General features: G+C 38.8%; 1 protein-coding gene across 1 annotated transcript; it reads right to left on the bottom strand.

Moving 5' to 3' along the window:
* Positions 1-1,488: 1,488 nt before the first annotated feature.
* LOC121732058 (CD63 antigen-like) lies at positions 1,489-16,438 on the bottom strand. Its single transcript, XM_042121827.1, has 8 exons — positions 16,338-16,438; positions 15,380-15,568; positions 12,711-12,881; positions 11,439-11,648; positions 7,496-7,684; positions 5,169-5,345; positions 2,821-3,051; positions 1,489-1,686 (listed from the first exon to the last, which is right to left on the bottom strand). The coding sequence occupies exons 1-8, from the start codon at positions 16,401-16,403 to the stop codon at positions 1,621-1,623; spliced, it is 1,299 nt and encodes a 432-aa protein (XP_041977761.1). The 5' UTR covers positions 16,404-16,438; the 3' UTR covers positions 1,489-1,620.
* Between the last annotated feature and the right edge of the window lie 901 nt (positions 16,439-17,339).

The raw sequence follows: 17,339 nt of genomic DNA, 5'->3' as shown, positions 1-17,339 counted from the left end.
TGGCTGTTATAGTCTTCATTTTATGATGGTCACGACTCATGATATTAAAATGAACCAGGTTAATGCGGTTACAGGCTGACCTTCGGGCGAATGACCTCACACTGCAGATTCTCTGTCAAGTGCAATGAGGGGGAGAGGGGATATTAAATAGGAAGTGACACGTTCCCTCTGTATTATTTTAAATTTTTTAAATAAATTCCTATTATAACTTTTTAAATATGGAATCAAACTAAAGTGAGCTTATTATAATCTCACAAGTGAATAAATAAATAAATAAAATATTTTTGTTTCAGGCTAACGGCCCATAAAAAATATTAGTAATAGGCCAAAAATTGTGTTTTTTGTATGGGATCACCCCTTAATTATTTATTTTATTTTAATATTATTATTAATTATTAAAGTAAACATATATTTAAGGTCTTTGTGAAAATTTCAAGTGCCTCTTATCATTATTGATTACGAGCAAAGAAGGCCAAAAAAATCACGTTTGTTATATGGGAGCCCCCCTTAAATATTAATATTATTTTGTTTTTAATATTTATTGTTATAGCGGCAACAGATATACACAATCTGTGAAAATTTTAGAACTCTAGCTATAGCGGTTCTTGAGATACAGCCTGGAGACAGACAGACGGACAGACAGACATCGAAATCTCATGAATAGGGTCCCGTTTTCACCCTTTGGGTACGGAATCCTAAAAACAAAATAACTATAAGTATTAGGTCCTTACATAATATGAAATTGGCGTTTTGTATGGGTGGAATCTAAAGTCGATTTTTTGTATAATATAATTTAATTAATCAAAGTATGTACAGTGGTACATACTTTGATTAATTAAATTATATTATACAAAAAAATCGACTATCGATGCATTTTTGCCATCTTTAAAGGGTAGTTCGTTGATCCCTGTACTAAAAAAACGGAGGGACGAGACTCAATTAATTCTTTGAATGCGGTTTGGACTGCCACATCAGAGTTGAATTTTTTTCCTTGTAGGAAGTTATCCAAATTCCGAAAAAATGGTAATCTCTTAGGGCAAGGTCCGGGGAGTACGGTGGACAGACATTCCAATTGCAGCTCCTCCAGTTTTGCTTCCGTCTGTTGTGCAGTGTGTGTGTGTGGCCAGCCTTGGTTGCTTAGCAGCTAGTTCTTCCATCATGGTTTGCAGTTGCAACGACTTGACGCAGCCCCAAAGAAAAAAATCTAGAGACGAAATTTCAAAATTGTCAAGTCCCTATTGGAAAACCCTTTAAATATTCGAAGACGAATACTTTCTAGTTTCATGTTATCCTTATTATACCTCTACTATTGGTAAAAATATTTCCTATGTATGTATAATAATATTATCAAGAGCAAAGGTTCCTCTTTTCAACACAGAGTATTATCAAGGATACCTGTTGCAGAAAAATTAATGTTTTCCACTGAAATTATTTTATTGCGCAAAAAACACCTATTAGCCTGTATAAAAAATAAAACATAACAATAAATAACACATTCATAAAATTTAATTCATACTCTCGATGTATTATATACAAACTAAATCAACACAAGAATGTTACATTGTTAAATAACAAATAATTTAATAAACAAAATTAATAATATTAGGTAACTATAGTGTTCTACGGGAACTCCTGTTCTCTTCTTGTGATGTTGGCTAGCCACACGGCGCCCGCTACTGCCAACGCCTGAAAACGTTAAATAGCAATCATTTTACCAGCAATTTACACGTTTATTAACATCTTATTTCTAAGATGTTTTATGAAATAAACAAGAAAACGAGCATCCAATTGATGACAAGCTATTGCTACCGCCCATAGACCCGCTGAGGATATTACTACATTTGTACAGTTTCCTCTGGGGTCGGACTTTTATTTTAATCTCGATGATGCCCGCATCTTCGTTGCGCCAAAATTTATTTAGGGCGCCAAAAGTACGAATAATAATAATAAAAACTAGCCGAAACCATACATCTTTCCGGGACAAAAGTATCCTACGTCCTTTCTCGGGACTGATGTATCCCCATAACAAATTTTAACAAAATCGGTTCAGCGGTTTGGGCGTGAAAAGGTAACAGACAGAAAGACAGACGGACAGACAGACACACTATCGCATTTATAATATTACCTACTAGATATTTTTGCCATGTTAGGTATACGTACAATGGCGAACACTCAACGTGAGCGTCACTGGCTGCAAGGCCGACTGTTATTAACCGACTTCCAATAAGGAGGAGGTTATTTATGTTCGGCTGTGGATATATTTTTTTGTTCCGATATCTAGTCACTGGCGTCAAAACAGTATAACCTTTCTTGTTTACAAATCACTAACTGATAACAGATGTATCACAATTTCACAAAACGTATCTCCATACCAAATTTCAGCAAAATCGGTTAAGCGGTTTGGGCGTGAATAGGTAACAGACACACTTTCGCATTTATAATATTAGTATGGCTGTATGGATCATAAAGTTAATATACCTACCGGAATAGAGCAACAATCTCGAGCTGTCAAACGAAACCAAAATTGGTTTTCATCTGTGTGAAAAATATGTGTACGTATACACTTACACAAGCATGATTGAACATGAATTCTATGAGATTAAATTGTCAACGTGCGGCACGTGCCGACTGGACGTCAAAAAAAGAGTGCTGCTGTCATGTATCACACGTCTCTTTTTACCACGCAGTGTTACTGATAGTGACATCTCTCTTGATCAGACCTTTGTTTCTCTATTCCGCTAGGTATATTAACTTTATAGTATGTATATAATAATTTTACATTAATTTTATAACTTCAATTTAATAAAAACAACAAATTACCTGCATAATAACCAGAAACACTCCAGTAATGCCGATGGTCCCCGCATGCGACTGGACCCAGTCGCCAAACGCAACCGAGCATCCGGTACTGTATCCCATGGTGGTGTTGCAGACGAAACTGGTGACGGTACCAGGGATGTGGCTGCAGCAGCTGACCGGGAGACCCAGGGTGTCCGTGGTGTTGAGTGGCACCAGCCAGTCGCTGGAGTTGACCACGCCGCAGCAGGTGAACTGGAATTGTGGGTAAGACAAGTTGGGTTAAAGATTTGAATCTTTTTACACGTGCCATCGAAAAAATTGATCCATAGGCAGATGACGGACTTCCGTCATTTGGTCGGGTTATTTCAATTTAATATTAGTCGTGATCTAGTTGGGTTTAACATGACGCTACCAAATTACGTAGACCCGCCATCTGCCTATGCATCTTCTCTGATCTGGGTGCACGGTAGTGCCCCCGCCAAGGCGAGCCATAGTACTTTTAAAAATAAGTAGAATCACAGAATAGATAATAGTACAAGTACTAGAATGCAATTTTAAACATAGCAACGTTTGTACACGCAATTTCTTGCTTTCTTAATCAATTTATTCGAGTCAGCAATCTTGCTATGCATCTTTAAATTATTTATGGTCAGGACATTCGGCAATTTCGGACCATCAGCTCCTAAGGCAATAACAAGAATTCTTGTTCCAATAAAAAATACCTATTCGAGGACATAATATTATTTCTTAAGGATATTATGGATATATTTTTTCAGGTTTAGCACATTCAAAAGGAATTTTTGTGACTCGTCTCGCTGGTTAGACAAGGCCCTACCTAATAAAGTCTAATCTACTGCCGGTGCATTAAATTTCATCTCTATATTCGCTATATCCAAATTCGCTACTAAAAAAATATGTATTTTTACGTATTTCATCACCATTTCGCCACACCAAGCGCCAACAGTCGAAGTAATAAAAAAATGTGCAAAGGAATTAATTTAAATATGTATTTCATGCTTGTGGTTTCTGTTGGCCTAGTTCAAGACTGTGTATTTTCTTATAAATTAATATAGCTATAGCCTTTTGCCAAACCAAGTTTTTAGTGTTTTTAATATTGTGTAATGTAGTACCTATTTGAATATAATTTACTTTACAGGATGAGATAGGTATCGCACTTGACAGATAAATTTATATTATAATATATTAACTAATTATGGTTTAATGCACTAATGAGTAACAAAGAAAAATTAATTTCTAAACAGATGTTATAATTATGTGATAAGGATTTTTTAGAAATACTTAATTATCATTTTAGAGAACGAGTATAGCTCATTTCAAATCGGGATGATAGCATACTAGAATGCAACTCTATTTTATTTTTATGGCGATATATTAAATATTTATAATAAACAATATGACATTATAAGGACTTAGGACATCTACATTGCAATTTTAGTTTACTTTGTTGCATAGAACTAAGATTAGGTTCACACGGCATTGTCCTGCATGTTTCCTGCAGGTTTTTTTTTGTAGCATAGTGTATACGTCTTGTACACTATACGTCTAATTGTGCAATAGTGCAATAGTACAACAAATCGTGCAGTACAATCGACGTGTGAATGGTTCTATATACATTGTATGCGCCACTGTTTATTCGTTAAGACGTATAAGTACCTACTGCAAAAAAACGTGCAGGAAACGAGCAGGATTGTGCCGTGTGAACCTCACCAACTCTGAAGCTACTTAGTTTTATTATATTTGGCACGGACGTGAACTTTATCACGCTATGTTTATGGTTCTCCTTTGTTCTGACTTCTGGATAATTGTTAATTCAGTGCTAAATTCTCCTGCCTTGTATAACAATGTAATAAACGAATTTTTGAAATTCTAGTTAGGTTCCCTAATTTTTAACATACGAAAACCACCACAGATAATTATTACAAAGAAATTTTTTGGAATACCACCGGGAGAGGTTGAACTCTGCATACCCCGCGCTCTCTCTCTCTCTCTCTCTCTCTCTCTCTCTCTCTCTCTCTCTCTCTCTCTCTCTCTCTCTCTCTCTCTCTCTCTCTCTCTCTCTCTCTCTCTCTCTCCTCTTTTATACGAAATAAGGGGACAAAACTCGCAACATCAGAAGAGCTGCAGGTGCGTTGCCAGCCTTTTAAGAGGAAAAAGGGGAGGGTAAGGAAGGGAATAGGGAAGGGTAGGGAAGGGTAGGGCCTCCGGTAAACTCACTCACTCGGCGAAACATAGCGCAAGCGCTGTTTCACGCCGGTTTTCTGTGAGCCCGTGGTATTTCTCCGGTCGAGCCGGCCCATTCGTGCCAAAGCATGGCTCTACCACTCGGTACTATTGGATGTACTACTCACGTCAGTCTGCACCTCATCCCACAGCTTGGTGACCTCCACGCTCTTGTGAATCCCGTACAGGTCCATGGTGCTGAGCAGCTGCTTCTGCACCAGCGCCACCGTGTTCCCGCGCAGTGCGTACCCCGCTATACACGCCGATAGTTGGAACACGAACATCAGGATCATGGAGCCGGCGAACTGGAATTGTCGGGGTATTTGTTAGTGAATGCTCCTCTAAAGTGGGGTCAAAGGAACTACAAATAATCGACAAACTGTCATAATGAAAGTTTCAGTCATTTCACAACGGAACAAACAGAGACTTTCTCATCTATATAAATAAAAATGAATTTCAATTTTGTTAGTATCGTTATAGCTCAAGAACGGCTGAACCGATTTACGAAATATTCGTGGGTAGGGTAGGTTTTAGGGTGAGAAAATGTAGGAGCTAAGTGTTACGAAGTTCACGGGTAATCCAGTTTATATTAGTGTTTTAGAATGTTCTTTTGGTTTAACGACATTATTCACGTAGGACAATGATTGCCATTATGATTGCTCATGGTGTCTACAGATGCACAATCGTCGTCGATCATAGCCCATAGCTAAAAATATGCCCAAATAGTTAATAGGCTACAAAGCATTACACTTTGTTCCTTGTAGTTGTACCCATCATGAAATATTTTCCTGGCGATTTTTCTTTTTCATCCTCGTTATTCGCGCTTATGATTATACGAGTAGTCGTGACGATATCCGTTAAAAGGTAATAAAGTAAAACCTTTGAACATTATTATTATGACAGCCATCTGTTTTCATTACTTGTTCGCCGGCTTAGCTGAAATTAGCCTGTGTATTAGCAATTTTATTGTTAGACGCCGACCCATTTCTTGCCGGTACATCAGCTATTTTGAATACGCGACAGTTCAGACTAATAGCACAATATAAATAATGTACAGTAGACTATGCTAGCGAAGGCTGTTTTTTTACAATCTATACATATTATTATAAAAAAGCGACTTTGTTTATTTTATCACGCTAAGACTTATAGGAGCGAAGAAATAGAGGAAAATGTGAAAAAAACGGGGAAAGTTATTTGAAAGGGCTAACTTGAACGCGCTAATCTCAGGAACTACTGGTCCGATTTGAAAAATTCTTTCAGTGTTAGATAGCCCATTTATTGAGGAAGGCTATAAGCTATATTTTATCACGCTAAGACTAATAGGAGAATGTGGAAAAAAACGGGGGAAATTATTTGAAAGGGCTTATCTCGCGAACTACTGGAGCAATTTTCATGTTATTTGGCACAGATAAGAAGTAGACCACGTGAAGGATCATAGGCTATCGATTTTAATCATTTTTTCAGTGGCTATATATTTTATACCCGTGCGACGCCGGGGCGGGTCGCTAGTTGTGTAATAAATAGGTAAGGGTTTGAATGAAGGTCTGCAAAACCTGTGCTAAAAGATATAACAAATAGATAAAGAGTTGAAAAACCCCACGACGCGGCGCCTATTTATCACACAGCGTACCGAAGTAGCCTTCGCGCCGACGTAGAGTTGTATACTGTAGTAGACTACAGATCCAAAGTAGACAGAGTAGTTATGTCTATTGTGACAGATCGTACTAGACCCCTCGAATCGGGTGAACTTAAAACTGGAAGTAACAAAAGGAACGAGGTAGAAAAGATGGTCGATGTCGTGATCATTAGTTACATATTAACGTTATTATTTCATCTTCTGTTATGTCTGATACTTTCACTTGTCTCTGTGTTGAGCAATAATGATTAGGGATATGCCTGAGTTACTCTACTGAGTGATACTTACACTGTGCTAGTAGTACTAGTATTTGGTACGATTAATCACTATTATAGAGCAGCTCACTGACCTGCTATGCGGAAGACGTCATTGATTCTAGAGTACTACTTTTTTTCTATCACCATAGTTAATGGATATTGTTTAGCTATTTTTGTTATTTGTAATAGACGTTTCAAGGGTATCTCTTTGTGATTTAGTATGTCTCAATAATAACTATCAAACGATTAAATCAAAGAAATAGAATGATAAAACCCGTTTCTTTTAAAATAGAGCATTTTGATTGGTAACTTAAGAGCAATTACTCATTTCTCCCCTTATCTTCACTTTATCCACTTTATCTTCAATAACGGATAAGCTATTTCCAGTACCGGATTTTATGAGTGTAGGCCACTTTATTTCCGTCGCCCCATGTACGAAATCTGCCGAGCCCCTACGACGCCGCCGCCCCTAGGCCGCGGCCTATACGGCCTTTTTTATATTTATAAATCCAGGGCTGGCTATAAGCTATTTCTTCGACTTATGCGACACAAATCCACTCACCGCCATGGTCACATAATAGTTCTCCATATAAGCTCCATAGAAGCCAGCGAAGGCTATGAGGAAGACGATGACTCCAGTCGCAATGCAGAAAGCCGGCAGAGAGAAGAATCTCTCCGACAGGAACTCGTGGTAGCCATTGTATGCTGATTGCACCGAACTACCCACCGATAGGATTATTATCCCTGTTATCTGAAAATGAGTCATTGTGTGAGTCACTTGACTGACACTTACTTACTTAAGTACTTACTTACTTACTTAAGTACTTACTTACTACGCGACGTAGTGAATTGTAGTACAACAAGCAAAGAATGACAACTTCTGTAGAGGTTGCTCGCAACTTTATGCAGAAATTCGTTAATTGCGCGGGAACCGTTAGTGTCTAAACACACTAGGCCGAAAATACGCGGCCGAAGTTCGGCATGATTACACTTGTCGCTTGCAATGCGATATAACGCGACATAATTTCGGCATGGTGTGTCATCAACAATTTAAAATACATTGCAGGTGTAATCATGCCGAACTTCGGCCGCGTTTTTTCGGCCTAGTGTGATTAGACTTTAGAGTTTAGACACTTAAACGTGGTACGAAGACGTGTTGGTGAAGAAGGAACAGAGAACCAAGCATTAATTATTGTCATATTAGTTTGTAAGAAATTGTAGCATTCCTTTTTTATTACTTTTTCATAGTTTCAAGGCTACAGAAACTCTATTACAGGTTTTAATTTATCCAATATTTAGTCCTATGACATCACCGATCAAATCCATAGCTTATGTGTTTAAAAACTGCTGCAGTGTCCCGGACATACCAAAATTACAATACATATTCCGGGGCATATTTTTGGTCGTAAATGAGACATTATCCATTCGAAATACCACGTTTCATGTTTTATATAACCACTAAAACCGCGGGTGTCTCATATCGAGACTCACCATGAAACACAATACGTCCGTACTCGCATAATCAGTAATAAACTTATCATAGACACGTATTTTTTCTTTTCTTAGCAAAAAAAAAACTCACGTTACACTTACCAGGAAGAGAAAATTAACAGTCACCAAAGTGTATTTGACTGTTGTGAATATTTTGGACAGCATTTCGCCTGCGCGCGTGATACACTACCGACGTTCAGATATTTTTATCACAATTATAATCTTGATAAGGTAAAACAAGCGGATTTATCTCAACGACGCTCCCGTGTTTGACTTTCCATAATTATTACGAAACGTTACACATTTAATTCTAATTATTTTACACTAAAATCTAAACTAACTCTCTTTAAAGTTAAATTAAATTTAAATACCATAACACAATTTTGACTATCACGTAATATTTAAGGTGAACCTATGGCTTTGGCAGGAGGCACTCGTCAAATTAGCACTGAACAAGGCGTTCTTATCACATGGGCGTGCAGTTTACACTAAGAACTCATGGCCAAGCGTACGTACGAGTTTTATTTCTTTCGCAAGTTCGGTAGGAAAACGACGCGACATTGAAAATATGTAGGTAATTTAGATATAGACAAGTAATACTTAAAAGTGTTAAATCCTATTCCTATTATACCAGACTACAACGGAATAAATCTCTTACCGGTACTTGAATTAAATTATTATTTTCACGGACGTCATTAATTCGTCATCATCTTTACTATACTACATCTACTTTTTTTGGGAGACGAAGGAACATAATAATTGAGAAAGGGAAGAATGCAGAAATTATAGCATGTAGAGTTCCCACTCTATATTTCAGACTAGATGACGCCCGCAATTCCGTCGTGCCAAAATTCGTTTATCGCGCGGGAACCATACATTTTTCCAGGATAAAAAGTGTCATATGTCCTTTCCCGGGGCTCAAAGTATCTCCATACCAAATTTTAGCAAAATCTGTGCAGCGGTTCGGGCGTGAAGAGCTAACAGACAGACAGACAGACAGAAACACTTTCGCATTTATTAAATTAGTAATAATAATACTATAAATACAATATAATATGTTTTTTTAAGTTGACAACTATTTCTGTTTATCAGTTCTGTTCCTACTGTGCGCTATATTTTAATGTTTTTTTTCTATTTAAATTCATGAATAATTGAGTCGGCCATTACCATTAGATTACATTAGTACATAAGAGAAAGTTTAAAGTATCCCTTGAGGATTTCGAGTGAAAACGAGCTCGATAATAACACGGTTTTCACCAACGAGGGTTACGTACACGGTACACCGAGCATTACTTTTAATCAAAATTTCAATTTGTAGAGTTTCAATTTGTTTGTAGTGTAGAGTGTAGAGTTTTTCAGTCATTTTCTATACTATACCTGTGACTATACTAGACGACGTCTGGAACTCCGTTGCGCCAATCGTTTATCGCGCGGGAACAGTACATTTTTCCGGGATAAAAAGAGTCTTAAAAACGGTATAGACATTAGGGCGTGAAGGTGAGGAACAGACAGATAGACAGACACATTTTTGCTTTAATAATGTTAGTGTAGTATCATGGATTAGATGCTTTGTCATAACTCATAATATTATGTGAGACAAAAACTAGCGATATTGTCCTGAAACGTTCACGGTTCAGAAAATAAAAAATTGAAATAGAGACATATTATGTTTACCGTGGATAATAAAAAGGCTATGAAATATGATCAAATACGATCTAGCAGTACAATTTAAAACATTTAGATAATATGTTGTATAAAAATGTACTTAGGAAACCATTACACCAAACTAAGCAACAAAAACCACTTAAGATTATTAGGTAGAGTACAGAAATTAAGGTACTTTAATATACCAGCTACCTTGAACCTTCATATTGTTATTTTATATTATGTAGATGTTACGATCTATCTATATGTAATTTCTAGGTTCTTACATAAAATAAAAATATACCTAATAACTCATCCACGGGTAGATTTTCGTCGTGCTTTGTGTCTATAACTAAATTTTTTGTTGCGCCGTCTTCTCCCAATAGAAAATACAAAGAAAATAAAACACAAAGTAAACATAACAATTTATTAGGACTATATCTATGACTCCAGTTCCACCTCCTCGAACTTGGACCGGTACGCCTGCCACGACGCTGCAGCCACCAGCAAAATCTGGAAACAATCAGCTTTGGTGAGAATTTCAAGGAGTTTCCTATATTGCTTATCAGTTATCATCCATCATTAGGTTCACAACCACTTTTGTGAACATGCTACTATAATAATTAATCAGCGTATACGGGGGTGCCCTGTTTGTGCCATTATTTTCGTCGATCGTCCGATAAACGAATATTGCGCCAAAACTCGTTTATTGTACGGGAACCGTAAATTTTTCCGGGATAAAAAGTGTCCTATGTCCTTTCCCGGGACTCAAAGTATCTTCATACCCTGCATAATCGGTTCAGTGCATTGGGAAACACACTTTCGCATTTATAATATTAGTTATGGATTGAAGATTGAAGATCTAATTGATTCTAAAGACAGATGACGGACCTACGTCACTTGGTCGGATTATGTCAATCGAATATTGAAGATCTATCGGCTGAGCTGACATAACGCGATCAAATACGCGCTTATACGTGGGAGAGCCATGCTTCGGCACGAATGGGCCGGCTCGACCGGAGAAATACCACGTTCTCACAGAAAACCGCGCTTGCGCTGTGTTTCGCCGAGTGAGTGAGTTTACCGGAGGCCCAATTCCCTTCCCTATCCTCCCCTATTCCCTTCCCTTCCCTTCCCTATCCTCCCCTATTCCCTTCCCTTCCCATACCTTCCCTCCCCTATTTCCCTATTCCATCTTAAAAGGCCGGCAACGCACCTGCAACTCTTCTGATGCTGCCAGTGTCCATGGGCGACGGAACTTGCTTTCCATCAGGTGACCCGTTTGCTCGTTTGCCCCCCTTCTTTCATAAAAAAAAAATACGTAGGTCCGTCATCGGCCTATGAATCAACTTCCCTTTGTACAAACGTACCTGTAAGCAAGTAACAGTAGCGCCCGTGACGCCAACCGCAAAGGCCTTCCTTCCCAACCACTCTCCCAGCGCCGCCGCGCAGCCGCTGGTATACGCGTTGCCGGTGCCGCACTCGAACGGCGATATCGTGCCGTAGTCGATGTAGCAGCACGACACCGGTAGTCGGTTCGACACCCAGTCGTTCCGACCGGTGACGCCGCAGCATTGGAACTGAAATATAGGGACGAGTGAGAGCCCTGTCCTTATGCAGATTTTATGCCTTGATCACACCAACCGAGTAGAGTGGTGAGACAGTGCCCTCAGTCGAGCGCATCCATACAAAACGTACCGAGCGCTTGGCCGAGAGCACTGTCTCGCTTACTCTATAGTCTATACTCGGTAGGTGATCAAGGCATTCGTTGGCCGATGGTCCAGACCAGGAGTCACCAAATGGCGGACCGCGGTCCGCATCCGGACCGCCGACCCATTGTGTGCGGACCGAGCATTTTCGAAGATGTCGAAGTTCGAACTTCGTTAATAATGACTTTCCAATAATTAGGCTCTTAACTTCAAACAGATAATTAGCAATGAAAATTGACACTTTTCATATTGATATGTAAATAAATACCTTTGTAATTTCCGTGATTACCTTTGTAAAATAAACATCTTTTTATTAATGTGTGGACCGCGAAGGTCATTTCATTTCTTAAAATGGACCCCGAGTGAAACTAATTGGTGATCTCTGGTCTAGACTAGTCGGTCTAGTCGATACCTAACTCTCATAAGTTATAACTACTAGATGATGCCCGCAACTCCGTTGCGCCAAAATTCGATTATTGCGCGGATATCGTAAATTTTCCGCGATATAATATATCACTCAAAGTATCTCCATACCAAATTTCAGCTAAATCGACACAGCGGTTTAGGCGTGAGGAGGTAACAAACAGACATTAACGTGGGAGAGCCATGTTTCGGCACGAATGGGCCGTCTCGACCGGAGAAATACCACGTTCCCACAGAAAACCGGCGTGAAACAGCGCTTGCGCTGTGTTTCGCCGAGTGAGTGAGTTTACCGGAGGCCCAATCCCCTACCCTATTCCCTTCTCTACCCTCCCCTATTACCCTATTCCCTCTTAAAAGGCCGGCAACGCACCTGCAGCTCTTCTGATGCTGCGAGTGTCCATGGGCGACGGAAGTTGCTTTCCATCAGGGGACCCGTTTGTTCGTTTGCCCCCTTATTTCATAAAAAAAACATACTTTCGCATTTACAATATTAGTATGGATTACACTTACGCCCATCTGCAGCTCATCCCATATAACAGCGACGTCACTCCTGGTCTCGTACTGCTGGAGACTGGTGGCCATGGTTGACCTGATCTCCGACACGCCGTCCTCCCGCAGCGTGAACCCCATTATCGTGATGGATATCTCGAAGAGTAGTATCACGAGCAGTAGACCCACGTACTGGAGTAAGAAGAACATTTGAAACACTCGTGATCACGTAGAGTGTAGACAATAGCCAAGAAGAAACCTTGTGTTCCAGCCATTCATTCATTCATTCCGATCGGCTCGTCGGGATTATTTCGCCGTTTTCGCGTCATAGCTTGTACTTTATTGTTGTAATTAATACATATAAGTAGGTTTTATTAAAATTTGGGATAAAAAGTTTTCTCATAAGGTAAATGTGTTGCCCAAAATGCTAAACCACTTTGACTTTTTAGTTTTTAGTCTGTCGCTATCAGGGGCGTCTTTCCCTTAGGTGCAGGGTGTGCGTTGCACACGGGCGCCGCGGTCCTAGGGGTGCCGGGCGCCTCGGTTCTAGGGGCGCCGGGCGCCGCGGTCCTAGAGGCGCCGAGCGCCGCTCGGGAAAGGCCTTATGTAATAACAGTATTTCTCTACTATTTAATGAATGTTATTATACCTATAACCCTTCTCTTGAATCACTCTTTCTATTAAAGAAAACCGCATCAAAATCTGTAGCGTTGTTAAAGATTGTTAAAGATTAAAGGGAACAAAGGGACATGAGGGCAAAAAAGCTACTTTGTTTAATACGAGGGCTGCTATTTATGTATCCGGAACTGGCCACTTACAAGAACAATATTTAAAAAGTAATTACAACATTTGAAAATAGAACTCTTTGGTTGAAGAATACATTTTGTTTCATGTGACTGTCAATTATTTTTCCATTGTGGCGTCATTTTGAAAATTGCGTGTCTTCATTTGCCATGGATTTAACGCGTGAACATTTTCGTGCAATGATTTACTACGATTTTCGGCGTGGGCTAAATCAACAACAGTGCTTTATTCAACTCACCGCAACTTTTGGAGATGAAGCACCATCAAAAACCACTGTTTATCACTGGTACAGTGAGTTTAATCGTGAGCGGTCTATGCTCACGGATGAAAATAAAGAAGGTCGCCCAAAAACAGCTGTTGTCCCACAAAATATAGATGCTGTGCGGGAACTAATAATGCGTGATCGTCATGTTACATATCGCGAGATAGAGGCGTCTTTAGGCATAAGTATGACGAGCATACATAAGATATTACACGAACATTTGGCTGTAAAAAAAATATGTTCGCGTTGGATTCCGCGCAACTTGACAATCGATCAAAAGCGGGCTCGTGTCGATTGGTGCAAAAAAAAATGATAAAAAAATACAACCGTGGTACGTCAAAAGCCGTTTATAATATCTACACAGGTGATGAATCTTGGATCTATGCATATGACCCCGAAACTAAACAACAGTCAACGGTGTGGGTGTTCCAAGATGAGCCGAAACCAACAAAAGTTACTCGTGCAAAAAGTACTTTGAAGCAAATGGTCGCCTGTTTTTTTGGAATTAATGGACATGTGGCTACAGTGCCATTAGAGAATCGTAAAACGGTTAATTCTGAATGGTATACGACCATTTGTTTACCAGAAGTCTTTGAAGAAATAAGGACAACCGACAACGCAGAATCATATTACATCACGACAATGCTAGCTGTCACACCTCAGCTGAAACAACTCAGTTTTTGGAGGGTCAAAAGATCGAATTGACTGGTCATCCGCCGTACAGCCCTGATTTGGCACCTAACGATTTCTTTTTATTTCCATACGCGAAGAACAAATTACGTGGTCAACGTTTTTCGAGCCGCGAAGAGGCTGTTGATGCGTTCAAAATGCACGTTTTGGAGATACCTCAATCAGAATGGAAAAAGTGCTATGAAAATTGGTTCCAGCGTATGCAAAAGTATGTCGATCATCGCGGCGAATATTTTGAAAAGCAATAAAACCATATTAAATGATATATGTTTGTTTCTTTTTTTAATTCCGGATACATAAATAGCAGCCCTCGTAATATGTATAGATAGATATAGATATTTTGCAGATACTTAACTAAACATTTAAGGGGCTCCCATAAAAAACATAATTTTTTGTCTATCTTTGCTCTATAATTGCTTTATAATCGTACGGAACCCTTCGTGCGCGAGTCCGACTAGCACTTGGCCGATTTTTTTTGACCGCGCGCTTGCTAGGGGGGACCTAGGGTAATATTTGCACACGGGCGCCACATGGGCTAGAGACGGCCCTGGTCGCTATTGTACAAGAATGTTATTCGTCTTTATAATAATTTAAAGATATTTACGCAGCACATAATTCAATATTTTCTGTCCTGTCTTTGTCGTTCATGTAAGGTTTCCAATGTGCCTGACAAGAAGTGACAGACATTGTAAAGTTATTCACTAAATAAACAATAGCAAAGGAGTGTTATCGTGTGGCGTCAGTGCGAAAGATGTGACTGAAATTAACACAATCAAAGGCCGGCAACGCACCTGCAGCTCTTCTAATGTTACGATTGTCTATGTCTCTATGGGCGATGGTAGTTGCTTTCCATCAATTGACCCGTTTGCTCGTTTGCCCCCTTGTTTTATAAAATCTTATAAATCAGCTGAAAAGACATAAAAGCCCAACTTACCCCGGCTATAAAATAGAAGTGTTCCGATATAGCTCCATAGAAGCCGAGAAGCGCCGCAAAGAATATGATCACCCCCGTGGCTATCACCAGGCCAGGGAGAATGAAGAACCGGTTGGTGATAAGCAGCTCATACTCCCGGTAGGCGGTAAGGGATATCACTCCCGTGATGAGCAGCACCGCTCCTGTTAGCTGCAAGAAGAGGACAGAACTAGAGAGAAGAGGACACAAATTGAGAGAAGGGGACACATTCAAGATAGTAAACTTATTGTTTATGTTTTAAAATGACACTGTAATGCTTAGTTTTAATTTCGTTATTTTATTTTCATAATTAGGCGCTGACACATGCCACAATAGACATAATTCTGTCTACTCTGCACATGCTGAGTAAGCACCTATTTGGTAAAGGTGTTGAAATGTTTTTAATTGTTTAGTTTGTTTGTATTGTTTACCAAACAAAGGTTGTTTCTTTCTTTCTAAACTTACCTACTATAGCAAAAAGGTAAGGAAAATAAGTTACATATTTTTTTAAAGATGACGCTGCATGTTTACTGGAGTGATCTCAGTAGGCAATCTTTTGTACACGACAACACCCTCGAAAATACAGTGTTGGTACCATGGAAATAGTCTTTTGAGGAAAGTACTTTAAGTACATAATAACTATATACATAATTTTTTTCATTAATAATTTATCAAACGAAAACGGATACTATAACATACCTCATCAAAATCTTGTTAATAGTCTCCGCGTGAAAAAGTGACAAACATACACACAAAAGTTTTCTCTATATAATATTAATGTGAAATTCAAACCTTCAGACATAATATAACGACCACGGGCTCACAGATAACCAGCGTAAAATAACGCGTCTTCTCGTTCAGTATATTAACATACAGCAATCTTCAAGCGTGTCGACGAGGTTTAACACACCCTTATTTACTTAATCTATAGAAGCCTCACCAAAAACAGACAGTTCACAGCGAACAGGGAATATCTCACGGATTTTATTAACTTTGGCACTTTCATGTTTGTTCATTGAAACGCAAATCGGCACGAAGTCACTAAAGATCTCACTGAAACTGTGATCTTTTATCGATCTATATCTTTATCTTGACAAGCCCATCCAGTTTTTATCAAACTCGACCGTAGCTTGCTACTATTGTTAGAAAATTTCCAACACCTCGCCAATAAATCAAATCTTTGATAAGTAATATTATTATGATTTGAAAATATATAATATATATTTTCAAATTTTTACCCATTAATATATAATATTAATAAATAATAAATAATCTGTCGCAAGTCAATTTTTACCCATTTTAACCGACTTCCAAAAATGAGGAGGTATACGTTCGGCTGTATATTATATATTATCAAATCATAATAATATTACTTATCAAAGATTTGATTTCAAATTTAGTATATAGGGGGTTTCGGGGGCGATAAATCAATCTAGCCAGGAATTATTTTCAGAAAATGTCTTTTTACTCGTGTTTTATCGATAATCGATAAACTGAAAAATGTGGCTCTTCCTGACATCTATTGGCGAATAATAATACTATTTGTGAGCAACTAATTGTTTTAACTACCAGCAGATCGCGTTATTAAGTAACACGAAGTCAATGAGTGTTTGCTATACCGAGCAAAGCTCGGTCATCCAGGTACTTTATTATTAACTTTTAACGCAGATGCCATGCATAAAATAAAATGGTTAGCCACCATTACGTATCGTTAACTATACTTAATTAAATGTCTACTAGCATTGTAAAGAGGTTTGTTTGTTTGCATCAATTAGCTCTGAGCCTCTGAAACTATTTAAATATGGCTGATTTTTTAGGCTTCCATACCCAAAGGGTAAAAACGGGACCCTATTACTAAGACTTCGTTGTCTGTCCGTCTGTCTGTCCGTCTGTCTGGCTCCAGGCTGTATCTCAAGAACCGCTATAGCTAGACTTCTGAAAT

Source organism: Aricia agestis, chromosome 11, assembly GCF_905147365.1.
Source record: "Aricia agestis chromosome 11, ilAriAges1.1, whole genome shotgun sequence".
In the NCBI taxonomy this organism is placed as follows: Eukaryota; Metazoa; Arthropoda; class Insecta; order Lepidoptera; family Lycaenidae; genus Aricia; species Aricia agestis.
Note: the sequence above shows the minus strand (reverse complement) of the source record. Positions and strands in the feature narration are given on the sequence as shown.

What these genes read in the sequence shown, in the direction of transcription:
- LOC121732058 (XM_042121827.1), bottom strand. Translation starts at nt 16,403, where the DNA reads ATGAAAGTGCCAAAGTTAATAAAATCCGTGAGATATTCCCTGTTCGCT. An exon ending in GGGATGAGCTGCAGATGGGC is followed by an intron (nt 11,649 to 12,710) that starts GTAAGTGTAATC and finishes CCTATATTTCAG; the next exon opens with TTCCAATGCTGCGGCGTCAC. An exon ending in TGTTTCTGGTTATTATGCAG is followed by an intron (nt 1,687 to 2,820) that starts GTAATTTGTTGT and finishes TAACGTTTTCAG; the next exon opens with GCGTTGGCAGTAGCGGGCGC.